At 35.1% G+C, this 20,414-nt stretch overlaps 1 protein-coding gene across 2 annotated transcripts in view; it reads left to right on the top strand.

Annotated features, from left to right (window-relative positions):
* The window catches only part of neur (E3 ubiquitin-protein ligase neur), a 150,007-nt gene that overhangs the window by 9,600 nt on the left and 119,993 nt on the right, over positions 1-20,414 (top strand). Inside the window, exon 1 of one of the 2 annotated variants that reach the window (XM_031973530.2) lies at positions 1,724-1,875. The exons of the other annotated variant lie outside the window; for it this stretch is intronic. Within the exon in view, the coding sequence (XP_031829390.1) occupies positions 1,842-1,875 (34 nt within the window). The 5' untranslated portion in view covers positions 1,724-1,841. Of the gene's footprint in view, positions 1-1,723; positions 1,876-20,414 lie in introns of those variants that run through there. 2 annotated transcript variants of the gene reach the window in all.

Here is a 20,414-nt window from a genome sequence, read left to right as displayed (position 1 = left end):
TCCGCCCTGAAAGCCCTGTAAGCCCTGATCGCTCGAGTGCTGGTTCAGCCACTTTGACCTGCGCACCGTCTTTGTCGCCACGCGGCGAAGCACTGTGCCTTAACTTACTGTGTTATTTACATTTCTTAATGATATTGGTCCACTGTTACAAGTAGGCTGCGGATTTTTAAGCGAATTCATAACTTCGGACGTTGAATTATAGAATGAAAAATAATTCATTTTATCATGTACGTTGTAATACATGTATGGCATTAAAGTTTATGTTGAACTCCTTATTTTTCTCAGTTTTGCGAGGTAATTAGGTGTTGTAAAAGCATACGCTTCCGCAGGCTAATTATGTATAACGTTGGGACAGTGATATTGTGTGCACATGCAAAAGGATGCACAAGACAGAAAGAATAAAATATTAACATACGTGTGCTCTTTATTGATGCTCTTTATTATTTTATATTTCTTTTTTAATAAACAATGACGAATAACAATAATAAATTATACAATGATCGTTGTACAAAATTAGTAATAGTGTGAAGCAATAATGATGTAAACGTAGTGATAATCGAACATAATATAATAATGGCAATAATAATACATAAACGGCATCATATATTTCGCTGTTTTTTTCTAATTTAGAATATTTTTTTATTGTGCGGTATAAATCGGGTAGTGTAACATTTTTCAAAGTTTATACAAAGTGATCGGCAAGAATTACTTTACAATAAAAATGCTTATTGGTTACATTTCACGATATTCATTATATACTAACACAAGTAGAGGGCGTTAGGATCACAGGAATATTCTGTATTTTCATAATTTTCCAACAGATTGTACTAACTAAAAATCCTCTATACAAGTGCGAGAGTTTCTCCGGTTATTCTCTTCCATAAATTTAGTTAAATTATGTAACTATAATTACTAATAACCGTACCAAAGTAAGTACCAAAACTACAAAAATTGCTTTCAAATATTATTCTCGCGATTAAACATTACAATGCTCCTTATAAAGATTATCCTATCAAGAAAACCTGAATCAACGAGGACATTACAGTCAATCGTGTCTGAAGTTGTTCAATCCATTTTGATTACTCCTATTCCAAGAATTACCACATTCAATATATTATATGTTTATCTTTGAAAGAAACTCCCATCTTCCAAATTCAAATAGAAATGCCATAAAGTCATCTAGTTGTACAACGTCTGTCCAAAGTCCAAGTAAAACAAGACACAATGGAAGCACAATATACCTATACCCGAATGAAACTTTGATTTCATAAATCTTACCAGAAATTGCAAGTCGAACAAACGAAACCAATTCAAAGTGCAAGTATAATACGTAACGCCACGTGATTGACAACCATCTACAAATTCTAAAAGTGCAACGCAAGTGAACGGCTGCGAAATGTGTGAAGTGAGCATTCTTGAAATGGCCATGCTAATGAAAGACTCGTGCAAACTACGTGGTGGCTGGTGTGCACGTGATAGAGAGCAACTCGTCAAGGTTTACCTTTTCTTAGGAACGGTCGGCTAGCGAACGACAGAACCCCGCGGACAGGACCGGCATCGAGTAAATTGCGTTCACGTCTCTCTACGGCGAGTAGATAACGCGAGCCGATTCAAAATCCCGCGGGTCGCGCATGCGCACGGTCACGCGGGCCAATCACCTCGTTGCTTCGTAGCGGCCGTCCGTCTCTGTCGTAGCGACACTGCGGGTACACGATGTGATAGTATTTTTTCGAAAAATGTGTCGGTCTTTCGCGCACTCATGCGTCCGGTTTTTCACGTGAGCACGCCGCGATCACCGAGCGCTTTATCTCGTGCCTGCCATCACCGTCGGCGTGAGAATAATGGGCCAGTCGTCGAGCAACACCGGGCACAGCGGTGAGTGTCGATTTTTACATCCGTACCCGTAATCGTGTGTTGTCGGCCACCCTGACGTTTTTTCGAGTTGCACTGCACGCTTGACATGTGTCAACTGCGAGGGCTCTTGACTTTCCTGCCAGCTCCTGCGCAAGTTTCGTTGACTTTTTTCGTGGCATTGCGTCGTCTGCGGCGAGAACCTTCTCGACCCGGCCCGTGTCTTCTCGCCAACAGACAACGGGACTTTTATTTTCGTGGCCGCCGTGGGGGGCCACCGAATCCCCCCGTTTTTGAGGTTATGTCGTCGGGATACATCGGGACGTTTCACACGGTGAACCGTTTCGTTGTCGTCGTTCAACACCGGACCTGTTCGCCGCCTGTCGTTCGATCGTTCGCTCACGATGCTACGCTCTCTGGCTACCGTTCAACCGTGCAACGGGTTCTTTTCGATAATTCCGAGCGTATTTCCATTTACCCGTCATTGATCCCTGATTTTCCTGGTGCAGTATAATCTGCGCAAAACGATCGTTATCGGTCCCGGCCACGGTGCTTTGTTTTTCCTCGCTTCCCGTTTTCGAACCGTGTCGATTGGCCGGCGAAGTTCCCTTTGTATCAACCTCGTTTATCGTTTCTCGGCGAACGATTAAATCGTGCGCATCTAGTTAAGTACCGTGCACACACGGCTCCTCGGTTCACCGTGCCATGTGATTTGCGTACGGCCTTTCGGCGTTTTCAAGTACGCTCTATTTATGTTGAACCGCTTAGATAAGTTTTCACGTGATTTTTCATAGATAAGCTGCCGTTAGAAGACGAATCAGGCCGATCGGCGTGTGTTTATATTTATTAGTCGCTAATTGCCAGTGATTTACACGGTATCTATATTGATTGCTTCCTTGACCGACGATTGGCGTTGACCGTAGACACTGGTGGAACTTCGATGAATGATTTCGCGAGTGTATGCGGGTTTTCGTTCCGTTATTAGAATGGTGTTTTGCGATTAAAGCAGTTGGAGAATCCTGTGTGACGCGAAATGTCTTTTCGTTGAGTTGATCGCGTCGGTAATTGACTATCGGGAAATGATACTTGCTCTTTAATTTGTGAGCGACGCTTATGCTTCTCTATCTTACCGACGTGTGTTTACTCGCCTCATTGTACGCGGGCGACATCTGTTACGAAGTACCACTTGAAATACACCTTGTCGGTAAAAGTGGAATTAACTTGATTTTGTAATATTACGCGAAAGGGGTGATTGTGGTTGATGAATGAACATTAAAATATTTAATCTGCTTTTACAGTAATTCTTAAATCTTTCTTAATGACATAATTTGAGTAATTTTTCTGTGATCAAAAAGGAGTATTAATTATATCAAATTGCTATTATCGTAATTTTTTATTGAACTTTAATATCTTCTTATATTTTTATAATTTAATATTTGATAGTGTTATGTATTTATTTCTTTTTTTTTGATAATTTAAATGTTGAATATTAAGTTTGTTTATTATTTGAAAACATAACTTATCTAAGAAGAGAAGAATATAGATTTTTTAAAAATATTTTATAATACACTTCGTAAAATTAGTTAAGTTTTTATATAATTATTTTTCGTCTTCTGTTTTCATCGATAAACAAAGTTTAAATAGTAAAATAACGTCCATTGTTTGTGAAATTATTTGAAAGCATTATTGTTATTTGTATGTGCTTGGTACTGAAAGCTTTTGTGCACTAAGTGTGAAAATTAGGAAAGTACATAATATTTTACAGTTCTAATAATAAATATATGATTTTGATAATTCGATCCTTAAACCACTTCTTTGGAGGAGAAGGATATTAGTAATAGATTGTTCAAATAATCCTTCGTCAAATATAATTTCTTCTTTAAAATCGAAAGAATACCAAAATTTCTCGTTTTTGTCTAGCTATTCTATTGTTTGAGATGATATAAAAGGATCCATATGGTGATCGCGTAACGATAAAATACACAAGAAATTCCATTTGGTATAAAACACCTGGACTATTCGAAAATATTTAAAAACTTCTATAAATTACTATTGAAAGATAATTACCCTGAAACGTACAAAAAGATGGATAGAATTTTGTGATCCAACTTACAATTCATATCGTTATCCATAGTTTCTCAAACAAATATTTTACGAAAAAGCCAGCATATCTATTAAAAAAATTCTTATTATTGAAAAAAATTGCTTATTTACATTTATAAATTTTCAAAAATAAAAGAAATTATATACAAAAGGACTGCGCGTGTTAATAAAATTTCGCTTTTCTTAAATACTTTTCGTGAATGTCTACAGAGAAAAACGTGCAACTGGATTTCGTTTTAATAGACCGACATTATTACCAATGTCACTGGAATATTTAGCACATTAATGCTTCTTTTCCACTTACTATACAAGAAATAGCTCACTCTTCATCTATAATTACTTATTCAATTGTCAACTACATTCATTTATGAAACAGTTCTTATGCAATAATCAACCTGTACCTTTTTTAAAGTAAAAGTCATGTCTAGTCTTATCTGTGCTTTTACAAAAGTATCTATTCGTTCAAGATATCAGCTGCTTACATCATACAGAACGCTTCGTGAAATTAAACAATGTTCTTCGCGCGGACGACTTTACCCCGATCACGATAATTAATCGCGCAAGTGTACGTGTCCCAGCCGCGCAATTTTCGAACGAGACGTTTTCCTTCCGTACAAATATTTTGCCAGCTGCATCATCACTCGCCGCCGCCGCCGCCGCCGCGTCCTCCACGAGGAACACCTTTCGATTTCGTTTCGTACAGTCGGGCTTGCAAGATGGTCCGTTGGTGTAGCGCGGGTACAGGTACGCGTACCTTGGCATGGGCCACAGATGTTATTGTCATATGGCAGACACACGGCTCCGGGATTCGGAGCCGTAAAACCGCGACTGCAGGTCCACGGAAATCCTGCTGCGGTAACCGGGCAAACCATACCCTTCTACCACTAAGTCATCGTCACGCGAACCAGCCTCGAGAACGCTTCGATTTAATAAGAATGGATGATATTAGAAATTCAGTGTGATTATTAATTTAGAGAAAGGTATATTAATGTTATAATACGAAGTGCAGAATAAACGTTTGTTATATTAATTGATGATTTTTGGAGTACGGGTATTGATTATTATGTAGTTTACAATGAACCTTATTAATATTGTGATTTGAAGCACTGAATAAATGTTAGTTCTGTCTGATACAGATTATCAATTTCGAATGTTAGTGTAACATTAGAAGAAAATTATTAGAACAGATTGATCATGAAATAAAGAATTGAATAAATGGTAGTTTTTTTTTAATATTATATGTTGCTAAAGTACTTTTTTAACCATGAGTATTGATTTCGACGTAAGTAAAGGGGGATGATAACAATTTTGAACAATTTCTGTTACAATGAACATGTTTGTAATTTAATTTATATTTCTATGAATATTGTCGTACATTTTAATGCAAGGATATCTAGGGAAAGCAATAAGGAAACTAGAAAGTGCTCGAGGATAAAGATGAATACACACAACGAGAAAACTCATCATCCCCCGTTAATAAGTTAAATTTTTATTTTATATCTTAATGGAAAGAAACCATCAACAGAAGAACCCTAGAAAATTAGAATTTTATGCGTATATTTATTAACATGTTATTAATAATCAACTATTGTTACTATTATTAAAAATGACTTTAATTATAGAAGAAGCATATAATTTCATATCGTACAAAATCCCAGCCCTCAGTTGCAGAACCTTAATGTATTTAAAGTTTTATATTTTTCCTTTTAATAATTACAGTCAATAATTAGACAATAATATAAATAATTTACAACCGTTTAAGTAATTGTTACAATATAATACCATAATTAATCCTTGATTATTTCCATAAACTATTCTACAAAAATCAACCCTTTATCCAAGTATACTTCACGGTACCATTTCCATTAACACAAAAACTTCCAGACGGGTCAGAACAATCCATTCCTAATTTCTTCTTTTTGCAGTTATTAAAAAGATAACAGCTGTTTCTCTGAGCAATTATTAAAAAGATAACAGCTGTTTCTCTGAGCAATTATTAAAAAAATTATTTAGCAATATGCAAACTGAATTATAAAGTAATTGAAGTCTCAATAGATGCACTCTTGAAGTTTCTATAGACGAATTTCAGAAATTCAATTTAACTGCTCGGTAGTATCAGTTAAAACACTTCCGTACACTCCCGACCCCTTAACTTATATTTCTAATTTAATTTAGCTCAGCTTGTATTGTCGCTATATTCATATTCCAACAATCGTAAAACGTATTTTTACGTATGTGTTAATTAAAGCAGCCTCGAAGTATCTTGTGCAAAAGGGGGCAGCGGACAGTAAGAAACAACAATGCGGAACGCGAAGGGTTAATTTACATTAGCGTCGGATAGTTCCGCTAATGAGTACTGCGGGTTCGCAAAAATCTCGACTGTTATCATTGTTGAAAACAGTCCGGCAAGTTTACGAAACGAGTCGGTCGACCGGCGGACACGTTTCAAACGTGTCCGACTAATTACCAGCGGAAACTGCGACGGGGTCAAAGGTAAGACTTCCGGGGAACGAGGAGGACAGCTCGTAGACGACGCAGCGGCTGTGGTTCAGGGCAGCGACCCAGTTCTCATATGTATTTATACCAGAAGATGCTATGCCGGCTGCGTGTGGCCATTTTCGAGCGGTGTCGGTGGTGAAAGAGAGAGAGACGGGAAAGAGGGAGGAACGCCGGTAAAAGAGAGCCGTCTCGTGCGTCACGAGACGCGCCACGGCGGGCTAATGAATCTGGAAATTTAATTCCGACTCGCGGGAAAACCGATGCACCCGGTGATAGATGAACCTTTCGCCGGGGATTCCGATTTTTCTTGTTAACTCTTCACCGACCACGATTTTTTGACAAATTACTTGCCTCTCCTCTGTAGACAGCTACGTAATTCTTGTATCGATTTCTTAATACTAACCGTACCAGGTCAAATGATCGGATTTAAAATTCTGCGGTTTCCTTTGTTCATTTATATCAATTCCTATGTTGTCCGATTAATTAGTTTTTCAATTTCTGTAAATTGTTTACCTTTGTTTTGTTGCCAGTTATTTGATTGGTTACGGCAGGGAAAGTGATATGGCTAGTGTTAAAATAGATGTGTGATTGTTTTTGGTGTAGCTCGTACGTATGGTGTGCATACAGAATTAAAAGGTATTTTATTTTATTTATTTTATAGATTGTTGTATCTTCTAAATTATTTTACCAAAATTTCCTAGAAAAATTGTTTTAATATTAATAATTTTCAAAAGAACGGCGTAGGAACTCAAACATGTCCAACGAATCAGTTACATTTAAAACGCATAACCGGATTGTTAATACGTTGGCTAGCATGGTGGTCATCGATGACCGGAGCCTCCAAATTACTTGAAGGCAATTGGAAGAAGGAAAGTGATGTCGTATTGAAATATGTAATAGCATGAGTAACGTAATAATCGTACACCTTAAGAACCATTATGTAAACCGTTAACACCACTCGTCTTTATTATGAAGGAATAAGTAATGTTATGCAAAACGTTCAAAATTTTCGTGGCGGTCAACGTGTTAACACTAACCGGCACTTTTCCTACCATAACCAGTGAAATAATCGACCACAAAAGAAAAATAAATAAGTTAGATGATATATTTTTTTAGTGGAAACAGAAACAAAAGGGAAAACGAAAGTAGAAAAACTAATTAATTGAATAATATAGGAATCGATATAAATGAATGATAGAAAACGTAGAATTTTAAATTTAAGTTAGCTGCTGCGACCTCTTTGAAAAGTGTGTATCTTGTTCTGGCATGTGTACGTGTTCGTACCTACAAACAATTTTTTCAACAATTTTCACTCAATTATACCTATGAAATTGGTTACTTCGAATATGGATATTTGCTTAATTGTGTAGTTTGTTATTTTTAGACGAGTATACTCGTCATAACACGAAACCTTGCCATTTTATTGATATGAGCACTCTTCAGAAACTTAACCTTTTGCACTCGAAAGACGACTCTCATTCGCCACTTGATTTGATGTAGAAAATTGTATGTAGGAAATTGTAATTGAATTATGAATTATAATTTATAATTATTAATTATTCTAGAAATGAATAAATCACACTCGATTTGTGAATATGGATTAGCTTTTTATACTTGAATCGTAGGTGAGTAAAATACGTCGAATTGTGTAAATAATTAGTTGTAGTTTTCTATAAGAATATTGTTGAATATTTTGAACTTAACTAGAATGTTTTCGTCTTGTTGGAAGTGTAATTGTACCTCATTCATGATTAGCCTATAAACAAGGAAATTTTGGGTTCTTAAACTATCGCTGTCGCGATCCTTGACTTTGGTGTGCCAAATACATTAGCTCTCATATACACAGTGTCCCGCAAGGAGTATTTCAGACCACGGAATATTGTGTAGAGGAACAACTTGTAAAAGTGAAATACAATATTATAGAAAACGGTTTTGTTATTTTAGTTAATTATTTTATTCAATGATTTAGGATTACTTATGAAGAATTAGAACATCTGATTAGAAATAAATTATATTAACTTCATATTAAAACCTAATTTAATACATAAAATATAAATATTTGTAAAAATAAATATCTGAGTTACAGAAATTTGACGTGCACCTTGTTTTATACAGAAACATTTATTAATTTATTTTCTTTATTCGTCCATTTTAACTAAACATCAGCCAAATTAGGCAATTATTTTAATTATATTTATCTATTATTCGTTTTCTTCTAGTTGTTACAACACACATGTTGCACATAATTTCTTACAGTGACATTTCCGGATAATGTATAATGAAAATTTTGGCCGTTTAAGAAACTTTTCTCGAAAGAATTCTTTTTCCATAAGGTGCAGTGTAATAGGCGTAAATTTTCCGTATTTTCGCCGACAGAGAGATTTGTCAGCAGAGAGTTCGAAAGCTCTTGGAGCTAAATTAAATGCCAGCAGAAGTTTCGCAAACTCGGTTATTAACTGCTAGGGGAAGTTTTACAGCTGGCCGTAGGACCAGTAAGTTCAGGAAACGAAGTGATATGTTCAAGCGTGATGTATGATCGATGGAGTTACGTTTTTGCGTCATTGATCTTTTTCCTCGTAAAACTTCTTTCAATATTAATCAGTCAAACGAAACAAGGAGAGAATAGTTTGAAGATATTTCGTCATTCGTTAATGCGAGTCACTGATTTTTATGCAAGTGACAAATGTTTTGCAGAATTTTAAAAAAATTGGGGAATCACAGCTACAAGAGGAAAGACTGGCTTGATCAACTTTCTATATTTATGCAGATTCGTCATAGTTTGACGGTTACTTAAAAATACATATATTCAGGAATGGAAATTCATTTGGAAATTTTACGTGACGATATTGGAAGTAAACATTAACAAGAAACAATGATTAACTATTTCAGGAAATACAGGAGAGATAATACAATTTTTTGAACAAATAAACTTAATGAACAAGATTTAAGGTACCAAAACTTTTGCTAATCATTCTGAATAATTACTGCAGCATTAACATTTGATTACAACTATTTTCGTCAGATTTTTCTTCGTATATAAATATTTTTATCTACCATTTTATATAGCATTGTAATTATAGTTCTTTATTTAGAATTAAAGATTCATTTTTATAAAGATATACCAAACGAATTATATTCCATTAGAATATGAAAGGTATCAGAAGATTACGAAACTCATCACTACGACAAATCTTAATTTACCTTTCACGAAGTTAATTCAAAATTGTTTTCCAACTCTACTCATTGATTTCAATTAACCTTTTAACTTTTTCTGTAATAATTATAAAATGAATCCCTTGACACTTTTCACAGCTAACGTATATAAAGGAACAAATGTATTTCAACATTTCATTTATACATTATACGAACTTCTCTATCGAATATCGAACGTTATAATTTGACTACATTAAATCAAATAGTGACTAAGTCGCCGAAGAAGAATTACATGTTTATCTGAAAAAATAAAGAATTCATCGTTGAAAGAATTAGTATCATTTCAAATTTTAACATTAAAACTACTAAACGGGTTAAAATGACCCATTCCCGATTTCTTCTTTTTGCAATTATTAAAAAGATAACAGCTGTATCTCTGAGCAATTATTAAAGAAATTGATGTAGCAATACGCAAACTGAATTGTAAATCAATTAAAGTCTCAATAGATGCAATCTTGGAGTTTCCATAGAACAATTTCAAAAAGTCAGTTTAACTGCTCGGTAGTTATAGTATTAGGATCACGTGTATACTCGTCAAACACAGTTAACTGGTTAAAAGCTGCTTTCTAACACCTTCACCAACAGTAGTGTTCAACAAATTCAACTTTTAGAAACTTTCATGTTCTGGTTCTGTAGCCCACGTGTTACCAACCTTCATCTTCCGGAGACAGGATTCCGTAATCGTCACGACGGACGTGAAACTCCATTGATCTCCGCTCCAACCTTGCCTAACTCGAATTTTTCAAGCGTTCAACTGCCTACCCACTTTCCGCCAGTTTTCCACTTGCGGCCGCGTACTTTTCATCGACTTCTACCTGACTGCCTCCTTCGCTGCAGCTTCACAAAAGCCGCGACGCTCAGGTTTGACGCAAGGTTCCTTTCGATTTGTGCCACCGACTCTCGGAACAACGAAATCCCTTTCTCCGGGACGTCGAACGGTACGCAACCAAGTCGCTTTAAATCGCAACCTTAGTTTCGCCGGCGTGCCTTCAGGTACCGTCGCAACAATGGAGGCGCTTTAAAGTGACAATCTTTAAAAGTCCCGTCATTGTTGCGAGCTCGCGTCGAAGTTTCTGCTCGTATTGCTGGATCAGCTGGGCCGAGCCGCGTGGGAGGATCGACCGGCTGATTGTGAGATTTATAGATCGTCTTTCTCTCGAGGAAATCCCCGTCGGATGCGCGGGAATCTGGGAAACTTGGCGATACAGTGGCGCGTCGACACGTGGGTGAATGTAATCGAAATGAGTTTTTGAAAGTGTATTGGAAAGAAAGGTGTTTCGGGAATGGCTTTTGAGGCAGGTTAGGTTCGTTTGGTGCTTTACTTGTAGAGTTGTGGAGGAAATCGAAATTTTGTGATTTTTTATAGCCGCTGACAGGTTTTTGTTGTTTTAACGCTGAAACTATCGTGCAGGTAAATTGACTTTTCAAAATTCCTTTATAGAAACACCAAAAGTGGGTATATTGAGACTGTAATTGATTTATACTTCAGTTTTCGCATTGCTATATCAATTTCATTAATAATTAGAAATACGGTTACCTTTTTAATAATTGCAAAAAGGACACATCAGGAATGGGTCGTTTTGACTTTTCTGGTAATTTCAGTGTTAATTATTAGGCTACATCATAAATAATGTCCTTTTTCGTGGTAGTTTCTGGTATGAAAACTTGATGTATGTATACGTTACATTTTTTATCGTCGACGTATTGATCATTCAGTTTTGTATGAAATTTTCCTATTTTTTGATTAATATTTTAATGCTGTTTTTGAAATATTATACGTTTTTAATTTTTAAACTTGGAGAGTTAGGTGTTTAAAAATGAAAAATTTATAAATTTAGAATGCAACAAGAACTGTACTTGTATTTTCGAAATTATTCGTATAACAATGATTTATAGAAGGTAGAATACTAACCGGTCAAGCTGTTAAAAGATCTTTACGAAAGAAAATCAAAATTTTAGTTGTCGAACTTAACTTTTAATATGAAGCTTAAAATATTTGAAAATTATTCACTCCCTTTTTCAATTTAATTGTTTGTTTTAAATCATAATATCATAATTATCTTCACTGACCAAGAATGACTCACTAATCGTAACAAAAATTAAGGATGTTCAATATTTCAGTCATCGTTCTTCTATTCCTCTATTCCTATCAAACGATAATAAAAATATATAAAATTAAAACGATAACAACAATATATCTTAATTTAATTTAATCGTTTATTCCAAATTAAAATTGATAATTATCTTCACTAACCAAGAATGATTTTGTAACCGTAACAAAAATTAAGGGTGTCCAGTATTTCAGTCATCGTTCCACTATTCCTCTATTCCCATCAAACGATATTAAGAATAAATAAAACACCAATCTCGGATACGAAAGTTTCCGCGAAAACGAAATCAAAGGCAACGGTACCGGAAGCGCTGGTAGACGAAGATGACGCGAACGGAACGAATAAAAATCGCGGGGTTGACTGATCCACGGGAAACGGGAACGCGCGCACGGTAGGTGGAGGGAAAGAATTTCTCTCGGCGGTGAATTCGCCGGACGACGACTACAAAACACAGATATATAGTCTCGATAGCGACTGTTAATTCAGCCCTGGCCACCGGCTATTCCCAGTGCAGAACGTTGCAACACATAGGCCGAAAGTAATCCCGCCACGCTGTATTCTTAACCCGTTGCACGCCGTCCGTTGGGGCCAACGGGGAGAGAGGGGGGCCAGCGAGGACGAAAGGAGGAGGAAAAAAGGGCAAAAGAGTGCGTCTATGACGTCAATTGGAAAAGGTTCCTCTCGTGCCACGGGGTGCGAACCGAGGCTACTCTCAGCGGGCCCCCGTCTTCTTCGGTGACGACTCGCAGTCGAAGCCAGTTTCCGTCTCATCCTCGGCACTGGTATAGCAACAGCTTTTTACCACCCACAATTGTCAAATAATTTTGTTTATTTCCATTACTCGTCAAATGAAATTCAATATGAGTATAATGAATATGAGGAATATGAATATTAAGTACTTTTTAATTAATTTAAATAAATAAATGTACTATTGATTTGAAATTAGGATTGGTAAGAAGATTTGGGGTTTGTGCACGATTTAAGATGTGTGAATTTTATTGGCGAGTAATGGGATTATAAGGTTTAAGGAATTTTTTTAATGTTGATTTCGATATGTTTAGTAGGTTAGAAAAGATGCGAAGAAAGGAGATTTTATTGGAATTTTTGTTCTGTTTTTCTCGTTTCTTGAAGATTTTAAAAAATTGCAAGGGTATAGAGATATAAACAATTTTTGTATCGTTCAATTTTCATTTTTTTAAATAATCATTTGGAACGGTGATTTGCGTATATTTTTGCAATTTTTTAATGACTTTAATGTATTGATGTTTAGAAATTGATTCTAATTATTTGTTGTAAGTTGGTACTGTTTTATTTATTTAAAATCGATATTTTAATTGTATGATGTGCGAGTTGCGTTTTCTGATATTGCTCTAGATTTTAAAAAATAAGAAACACTTTTTATCATGTTTAAATTACTTTAATTAAGTATATATTAATGTATAAGAATTTTCTTTAAATTGAATGAAGTTTAACACAATTATATGTTTCAAACTACACATTTTATTAATATATTTAACTACGCACTCCGACAACCAATCAAAATTACACATCCAATTCTAAATCACTCCACATTTAATTATCCGATCATTCCTATTAAAATATTTCAAACAAACTAAATAATTCACTTTACTTTTAAACAATATGAAAAAAAACTTCTAAAAATTTCAATATAGGAATTACAAAAAGAACGAAATATCTCAGAATTAAAATTATATTCAAGCATACATCATTAATTAAAATTAACCAAATATAATCTCAATTTTCAATTACATAACCCTTATTTATGAAATTATTTAAATACAATGAAATTCTAGTTTCATGTAGCACAGTATTATCGAACGTCAATGCGAGAAGGGTATTTCCCATGAAATTTTGCGAGGCGCAGAAAATATCTGCTCGATCGTTGAAAAATTGATCTCTATACCACTGTGCGTCCCGTCCGTTCGTTCGTCTGAGTTTCTTTCTTCTCGTTTCCTCTTCTCCGTCTTCTCCTCGTTAGAATAGGCGAAAGTACGCAGAGAGTGGCATCCACGCGATTCGCACGAGAGAATTGGCCGCTCGTCAAAGAGGCTATTTGCAACCCTCGCGGATTAATTTTAAGAGAGAACGACGGTTTAGGAACACCCCGCCCCCCTTCTACGACGGGCACCGTGTCCGCGGCTGTCTCCTCCGCGGTTTCCGCTTTTAATGGTCGCGGAAACGCTCAGACACGCCACTTGTTCTCGATGAATCGCCGACTGTCGTGGACAGATACTAAATTGGAATTTTGCGTCTGTACTCCCTTTATTTCTCGACAAATTTCATGCGCAGAATATATACTTTCGTTTAATTAAACAATTGTATTAATTAACATTAACCGTATCGGCACTTTATATACAGGGTGATAATTTTAAGTCGAGCACCTAAATTATTTTCGTTATTATTGAAAGCTAATTAAACGCTTGTATCAGTTAATACTAACTGTAACGGCACTTTATATACAGGGTGTTAATTTTAAGTCGAGTACTTAATTTATTTCCGTTATTATTGAAAGTTAATCAAGCGATTGGATTAGTTAACACTAACCGTACTGGCGTTTTGTATACAGCGTGTTAATTTGATGTCGAGCAACTAAATTATTTCTGCTATTATTGAAAGTAAGAAAAAGTGATTAAATAGCATGAACTTCACAGGATTTTTTTTTATCGACATCAAATGCACGCCTTAAAATCATGTACATCCTATTTAGTCGGTTTTTCTTACTTTCAATAATAGCGGAAATAATTTAGGTACTTGAGTTAATATTAACACCCTGTATATTCATGCAAAGTTTCGCGTTTTCTGTGCTTGGTTAACGAAAGCATTTTTTCTTTCAAACAAATAACATCTGTTTTCAAAGTATTGTAATATGTATAAAGGACACTTGTTTCTTCGTTTTTATTGTTAGTTTTGATTTAGCCAGCGATTAGTTGAGAACTCTTCCTTTTATTTTCTATTCTTATTCTTATTATTCTTTTATTTATTGTTATAAAAATCGCCAAAATTTGTGCATCAACTCAATACTTATTCCTGTGGTAACCAGTCAAATAACTGGCTACAAAAGCAAGGTAAACAAGTTAAATGATACGTTTTCCTTAGTGGAAACAGAAACAATAGGAAAGACAGTGTTCTGGAAATTTTTCATGTTTTAGAATGTTTACATTTATTAACGATGGATTTTAATGTGTAAAATTTAGTTTGTTAGGTTCTGTGGTTCTATCTAACCAGAGTAATTAGTAAGAAATAAAGTAATTTATGAAATTAGCGAAAATGTTCTACATCAATTTATAGCGTAATTGTAAAATCACATTGCATTAACTGGAAAATATAGTAATCGTAAGAAAATAAACACTTGAATTTCTCTCGTTTTAGTATTGTTGAGCAGCAATTCTTATCATTAATAAACATAGGAGAACCCTAACTTTAACAAACTGTATTAAACAGTATTACTCTATTCTAAATATAACAACATTCTAATAGGGGATACAAATATCTCGACTCTGATTCCTGGAAATCAGTGTACGAAAATATGAATTTACATAAATCTCTTAATATAGCATGATACAACACTTCTCTACCAAATAAAAGTGTCAGTGAGCACTGGAACAATGCCATTGCATTATATATTCTAATTTACATATTCGCAATATTTATTAGTACATTACAACACAAACGCCTCCTCGAAAAATATAAAACGACGTTCTCCCAGCCTAATATATTCAACAACACCCTAATTGCTTTCAAACACTCTTCGTTTCGACAAGCCGAATATCTCCAAACAAGGAATTCTTAAACAGAAAAAGAGACCGGATGAAAAACAATAGGAGAACGATATCCCGGGCTCATTAATGAATCTCAAAATAATTTTCCTCGCCGAAAGACGCGCAAGAAAAGCCGTGTCTCCGTTCATACAAAAACCCGCTCCAGAACCCTTTGACAACACGGGGGTGGGCCCCGCTTAACTCCCTGTTTCTGTCGGCGTACAAATTTTTCTCGAAGGGCTCCACCCCATCACGTTTGTCGAAGGGGTGGTTCCTATAATTGCGAGGGTTACCCCATCGGTCTCCCTTAACGAGGGATAAAAGTCTCTCGCAATGCTATTTTACTTTCTTTCGGACGCACCCCTTCGCGGCGAGGCCGTTGCGAAACCCGCCCACCCCTTCGCCCCCCTCTACGGCACCCTGGTGCGTAGACCCTGACATTTACGCGCGACGAGCGCTGGAAACTCGGTTTAATTGCGGCCAAGGGTGAGCTCGCATAATTAATCACCGGCTGGAATAAAAGCTTGCGCTTCGTTTCGAACTTGGCTCCGCGCGGGGGCGGCCGCCATCGACCCGAGCTGCAGGGCACTCGATATTCCTGAACCTTTCCGCGGATCGATGTTTCTCTTTGCTCGCTCGTATGAATAATACCGAGTCTGAATTGTTGCTGGTGCAGTAGGATCGCTAATAACGCGATTAAAATAGTATTGAGAGAGAACTATGAAAGTGAGATTCTTCGTAACGAAGAAATATATGTTAAGAGAAGTTGGACCATTATAAAGGGAATTTAACGTGATTAAAAGAGTATTAGAAAATGACTGTAAAAGGGACATTTTTCATAAGAAAGACATAGAAGCCAGGAGACAAATTGAGCCAATATTAAAAAAGGGAATTTTTTAATCGCGTTACAAGGTATTTTATTGTAATTCTAAGTGAGTTTTGGGGATGGATCTTTGTAAATGTTTATTCTGAGGAAATGTTGATAGATTGTTGAACGAATGTTTTTGTTGTTTATGTGAATTAGTAGATTTTAAATTGTGTTTTTTTAGGAAGTTGTTTTGTATGTGTGTCTGTAGATATGTTACTATAAGAACGATTAATTGCAAATTGTGTGGAATTGTTTATGATTTCTGTGTGATAGATGCTAATTATGACAGATTTTTTACAGTTTTTAATTACAATATTTTAGAATTTTTGTTATCGATATTTTCGATTTTTGTTATATTTATATTAGAAGTAATATTATCTTATGGTGCTTATAATACGGAGACAGAAGATTATGTTAATTGTAAGATAATGAAAATATATATAAATATACATTTCTTTATTTAAATACTTCACGTACTCTATGTTATAGTTATCAGATACAGTTAAAAGGTGATCTGATATCGACCAGGATTAAAAAATGCCGAAGATTTTAATTTTATCGTAGAACAATGTATTTATTAATCTTTCATAACGAACATTCATACGTGTTCATAATAGTAAAAATATTATATAAAATGTTCAAGTTGTAATTCAAAACTTAGTATCCATATGGTCCATATAAAACAAAAAAATTTATAAATGAATTGATAAATCATTCTTTTAAAAGGTTCATATGCTATCTAATCACAGTTACATTATCATCACAATTCCACGTGAACTTTTTATTATTTTTTATTACTAGTAATTTGTGTCTATTCGAAGCTGAGTTTTACGGCTGAAATACACGCGGGGTGGGTCAGTTTTTGTACACTTTTTTTCGACTTTTTTTCGATAATGTCACCCCCTCTTGGAAGGGTTGAAACTCGGCGCGATGCTTCCGAATGCGTTCGAAATGTCATAACTCATCGACTCACCGAAGTTGTTGGAACAAACAGTGGGAAACGCAGCACTTGCCTCTCAGACAGACACTAATGGCTCGTATTTAACCCCTTGATCGTTGCCGGCGCGAGGATTTCCACCCTCTACGTGCTCGTGTCCAGGACTTTCACACTTGAAGAATAAAATACTATAGTATATATTTTTTCTTTTCTTTCGTGCTCCAACCTACAATCATAAAAGTTGTCCATCTCCTCTTTTACCCCTTTCGTTCTACCCTATGACGAATAAGAAAGATATAAACGAACATAAAGTCTATGCTATTACTAAAGACAATTAGTGGAAACGAATGTCCCAATTAAACATTAAAATTGATGAATAAAATAGTACACATTCTCTATTGAATATTTTTGTATTCTAGTGTTTTTTAAGTTGTAGTGATAGAGAATATGAATTATCCTTCCACGACAATGTTCAATAATAATAAAATATTAATATGTTAACATATGAATTAATGAATAATACTATAATAGTAATTACACATATTCAAAGACGCTCAAGTACTTTAAAAATATCAAAATATATTAAAGACTTCAAGCATTAATAATATGTTGAATGTAAGAAACGTAGTGTATAAATTAATGTAATGTAGTTTTTATGTTAAGCGGGTAAAATATAATTCGAGCTCATTGCGTCTTACATTATTAATTATTTCCTGTTAATCTAATAAATAATAGAACTATAAGACAATCATTTGCAATGTACAAATTCCAAGTAACAATGACTATATTAATTACAAACATTTCATTAACACAGAAAGATACTTTTAAAAAATGGATTACAAATTGAAATGGTTCAGAAATCACTATATTACATGAGCCGTTTTTTTTTTAAATGTTGTAAGTCCATTTTTTCATACATTGGGGTATTTAAGGGTTTGCGTTTTGAATAAACTTAAAAGTATCGTTGAACGTTAATCAATTCGTGTAACGTTTATAAAACTATAAACTTGTTAAATTCCATTATGCAATAATAATTAATAAGATTCTTATGAAAAATAAACAATTTTTTATTTACAAGTGGACTTATTTCACTTTTAAAAAAAACATCTCATATATACAGTGTTGATAAACAGTTTGGGACAAATACATCAGTTAAAACAAAATCCTCCATTTTTTGTAAACAACTTATTGAAAAATTCTTGTGTATGCCAAAGCAACGTGGACATATGTGTATTACTCAAGTATAAAGATACATAATTTTGTTGTTTTATTTTGTATATTTATAAGGTACATAATTTTTAATTTATGACGTTACATACCAAGCGGTTCCATAATTTTGACCGGTATTGTTTGTTAATTCCCCAAACAAGAAAAGACCAAGAGAATCGTGAATACGAAATCATTCCCCGACGCATCCTCAATTTCTGACCTCGATACAGATACGAGGTAAAATCCGAAGAATCGTCGGCTGCTACTGGCTCATAATGCGAAATTGCCGTCATTTTTCCGGCATCGTGTCCGCAAACTGTTCCTCTCGGAGCCTTTCCGTGCGCCGGCTGCCAGAACGGACCTTCGCTCGGTTGTTTCCTGAGGAGGGAAAGAAAGCGGGCGGCGAATCCTTATTATTGCCGAGTGAATGCGAAATCCAACGCGATGTGGACCGATGCACCCTTTCGCGGCACAATGCGCGCACGTCCACCGGGCCCCTGGGCTCTCTCTCTCTCTCGCTCTCTCTCTCTCTCTCTTTCTTTCTTTCTCCTTCTCCCTCTGCTCCCTCCAAGACTGAACATCGTCATCCTACCGTTCTTTACTTTCGCGACGGACAATACCAGAAACGATCGGGCGTCCGCTCGCATACGGGCGCTATAGAAGCTACCTCGGCGACAGATACAATATTCTATACCCTGTCGAGCGTTTTATTGCCGGCTGCATCCGATCCTTGAAGATCGAGTCTATCGATTCAGTCGTTGCGATGCTTGTAATGAAATTTTCACGGTGAAAGATTGGCGGAATGTATTACTCTTTGGACGATTTGTCTATTAGTCTAGTCGGAAAGCCTGGACGGTTTTTAAAGTGTGTAAGGTGGATGTGTGACGTTTTCTCTTTTATTAATGTGGGGCACAATTGTTAGAACTGGATTTATGTATATTCTTCTTTTGAGGATTATGGGTTTGGGGTAGAATGTATATTTATTGGAATATGTCGTTTTTCTTCTGAACAGACGTTGTATATGATGATGTATATGTAAAGAAATATAAGTATATTAAATGATTAACTACCTTATAATCAATTTTCTTAAATTGACATTGTATTGCGAGTCATATTTAGAGATATACATCAGTAGTTTTAAATAGAAAATTGGATTTTATAATTATAACAATACAAATGATTGCTTGTACTTTTATGTAAGTTTCAAGTACCTACATACTATGTATCTATAAAAAATAGATATGTATTAAATATAAATATGTATTTATGTATTAAATACAAACTATGTAACACAATTATTAAATATTCAATTAAGGACTTAGGGATAGTAATTAGGGACTTGTTTATTAGAATTTTGAGCGAGTTGCACGAATTAGGAAAGTGTGAAATGAATTTATTTAACCAGTTAACTGTGGAATTTAGTTCGAAAAATCTCTCTTTGTACGCACAATAAAATCAAACAATAAAGTGTATACTCGTTAAATTCAGGACAAATGCACCTGTAATATATTCTAACGAAAAACTAAAGCAAAACGAAGAAGAATTACACATTTTTTTGGAAAAATTAATAATTTATCGGTGAAAAAATTAATACCATTTTGCGTTTTAGGATGACGTGTATACTTGTCGAACGCAGTTAACTGATTAATGATTTTTAGAGGAACATTTGTATCTTCTTAGTAATTATGGAAGAAGAAATCTGAAATATGTCGTTCTGATTCATCTGGTACTTAATATTCAAACTGAAAAATTCAATCTATCTTTGCTAATAGCTGCGTTTTTTATCTGTACTTATTCATGAATAAATTCAAGCTGTAAATTTCAGTGCCATTTGAAAACAGTAA

This window comes from Nomia melanderi, chromosome 13, assembly GCF_051020985.1.
Source record: "Nomia melanderi isolate GNS246 chromosome 13, iyNomMela1, whole genome shotgun sequence".
Taxonomy (NCBI): Eukaryota; Metazoa; Arthropoda; class Insecta; order Hymenoptera; family Halictidae; genus Nomia; species Nomia melanderi.
Note: the sequence above shows the minus strand (reverse complement) of the source record. Positions and strands in the feature narration are given on the sequence as shown.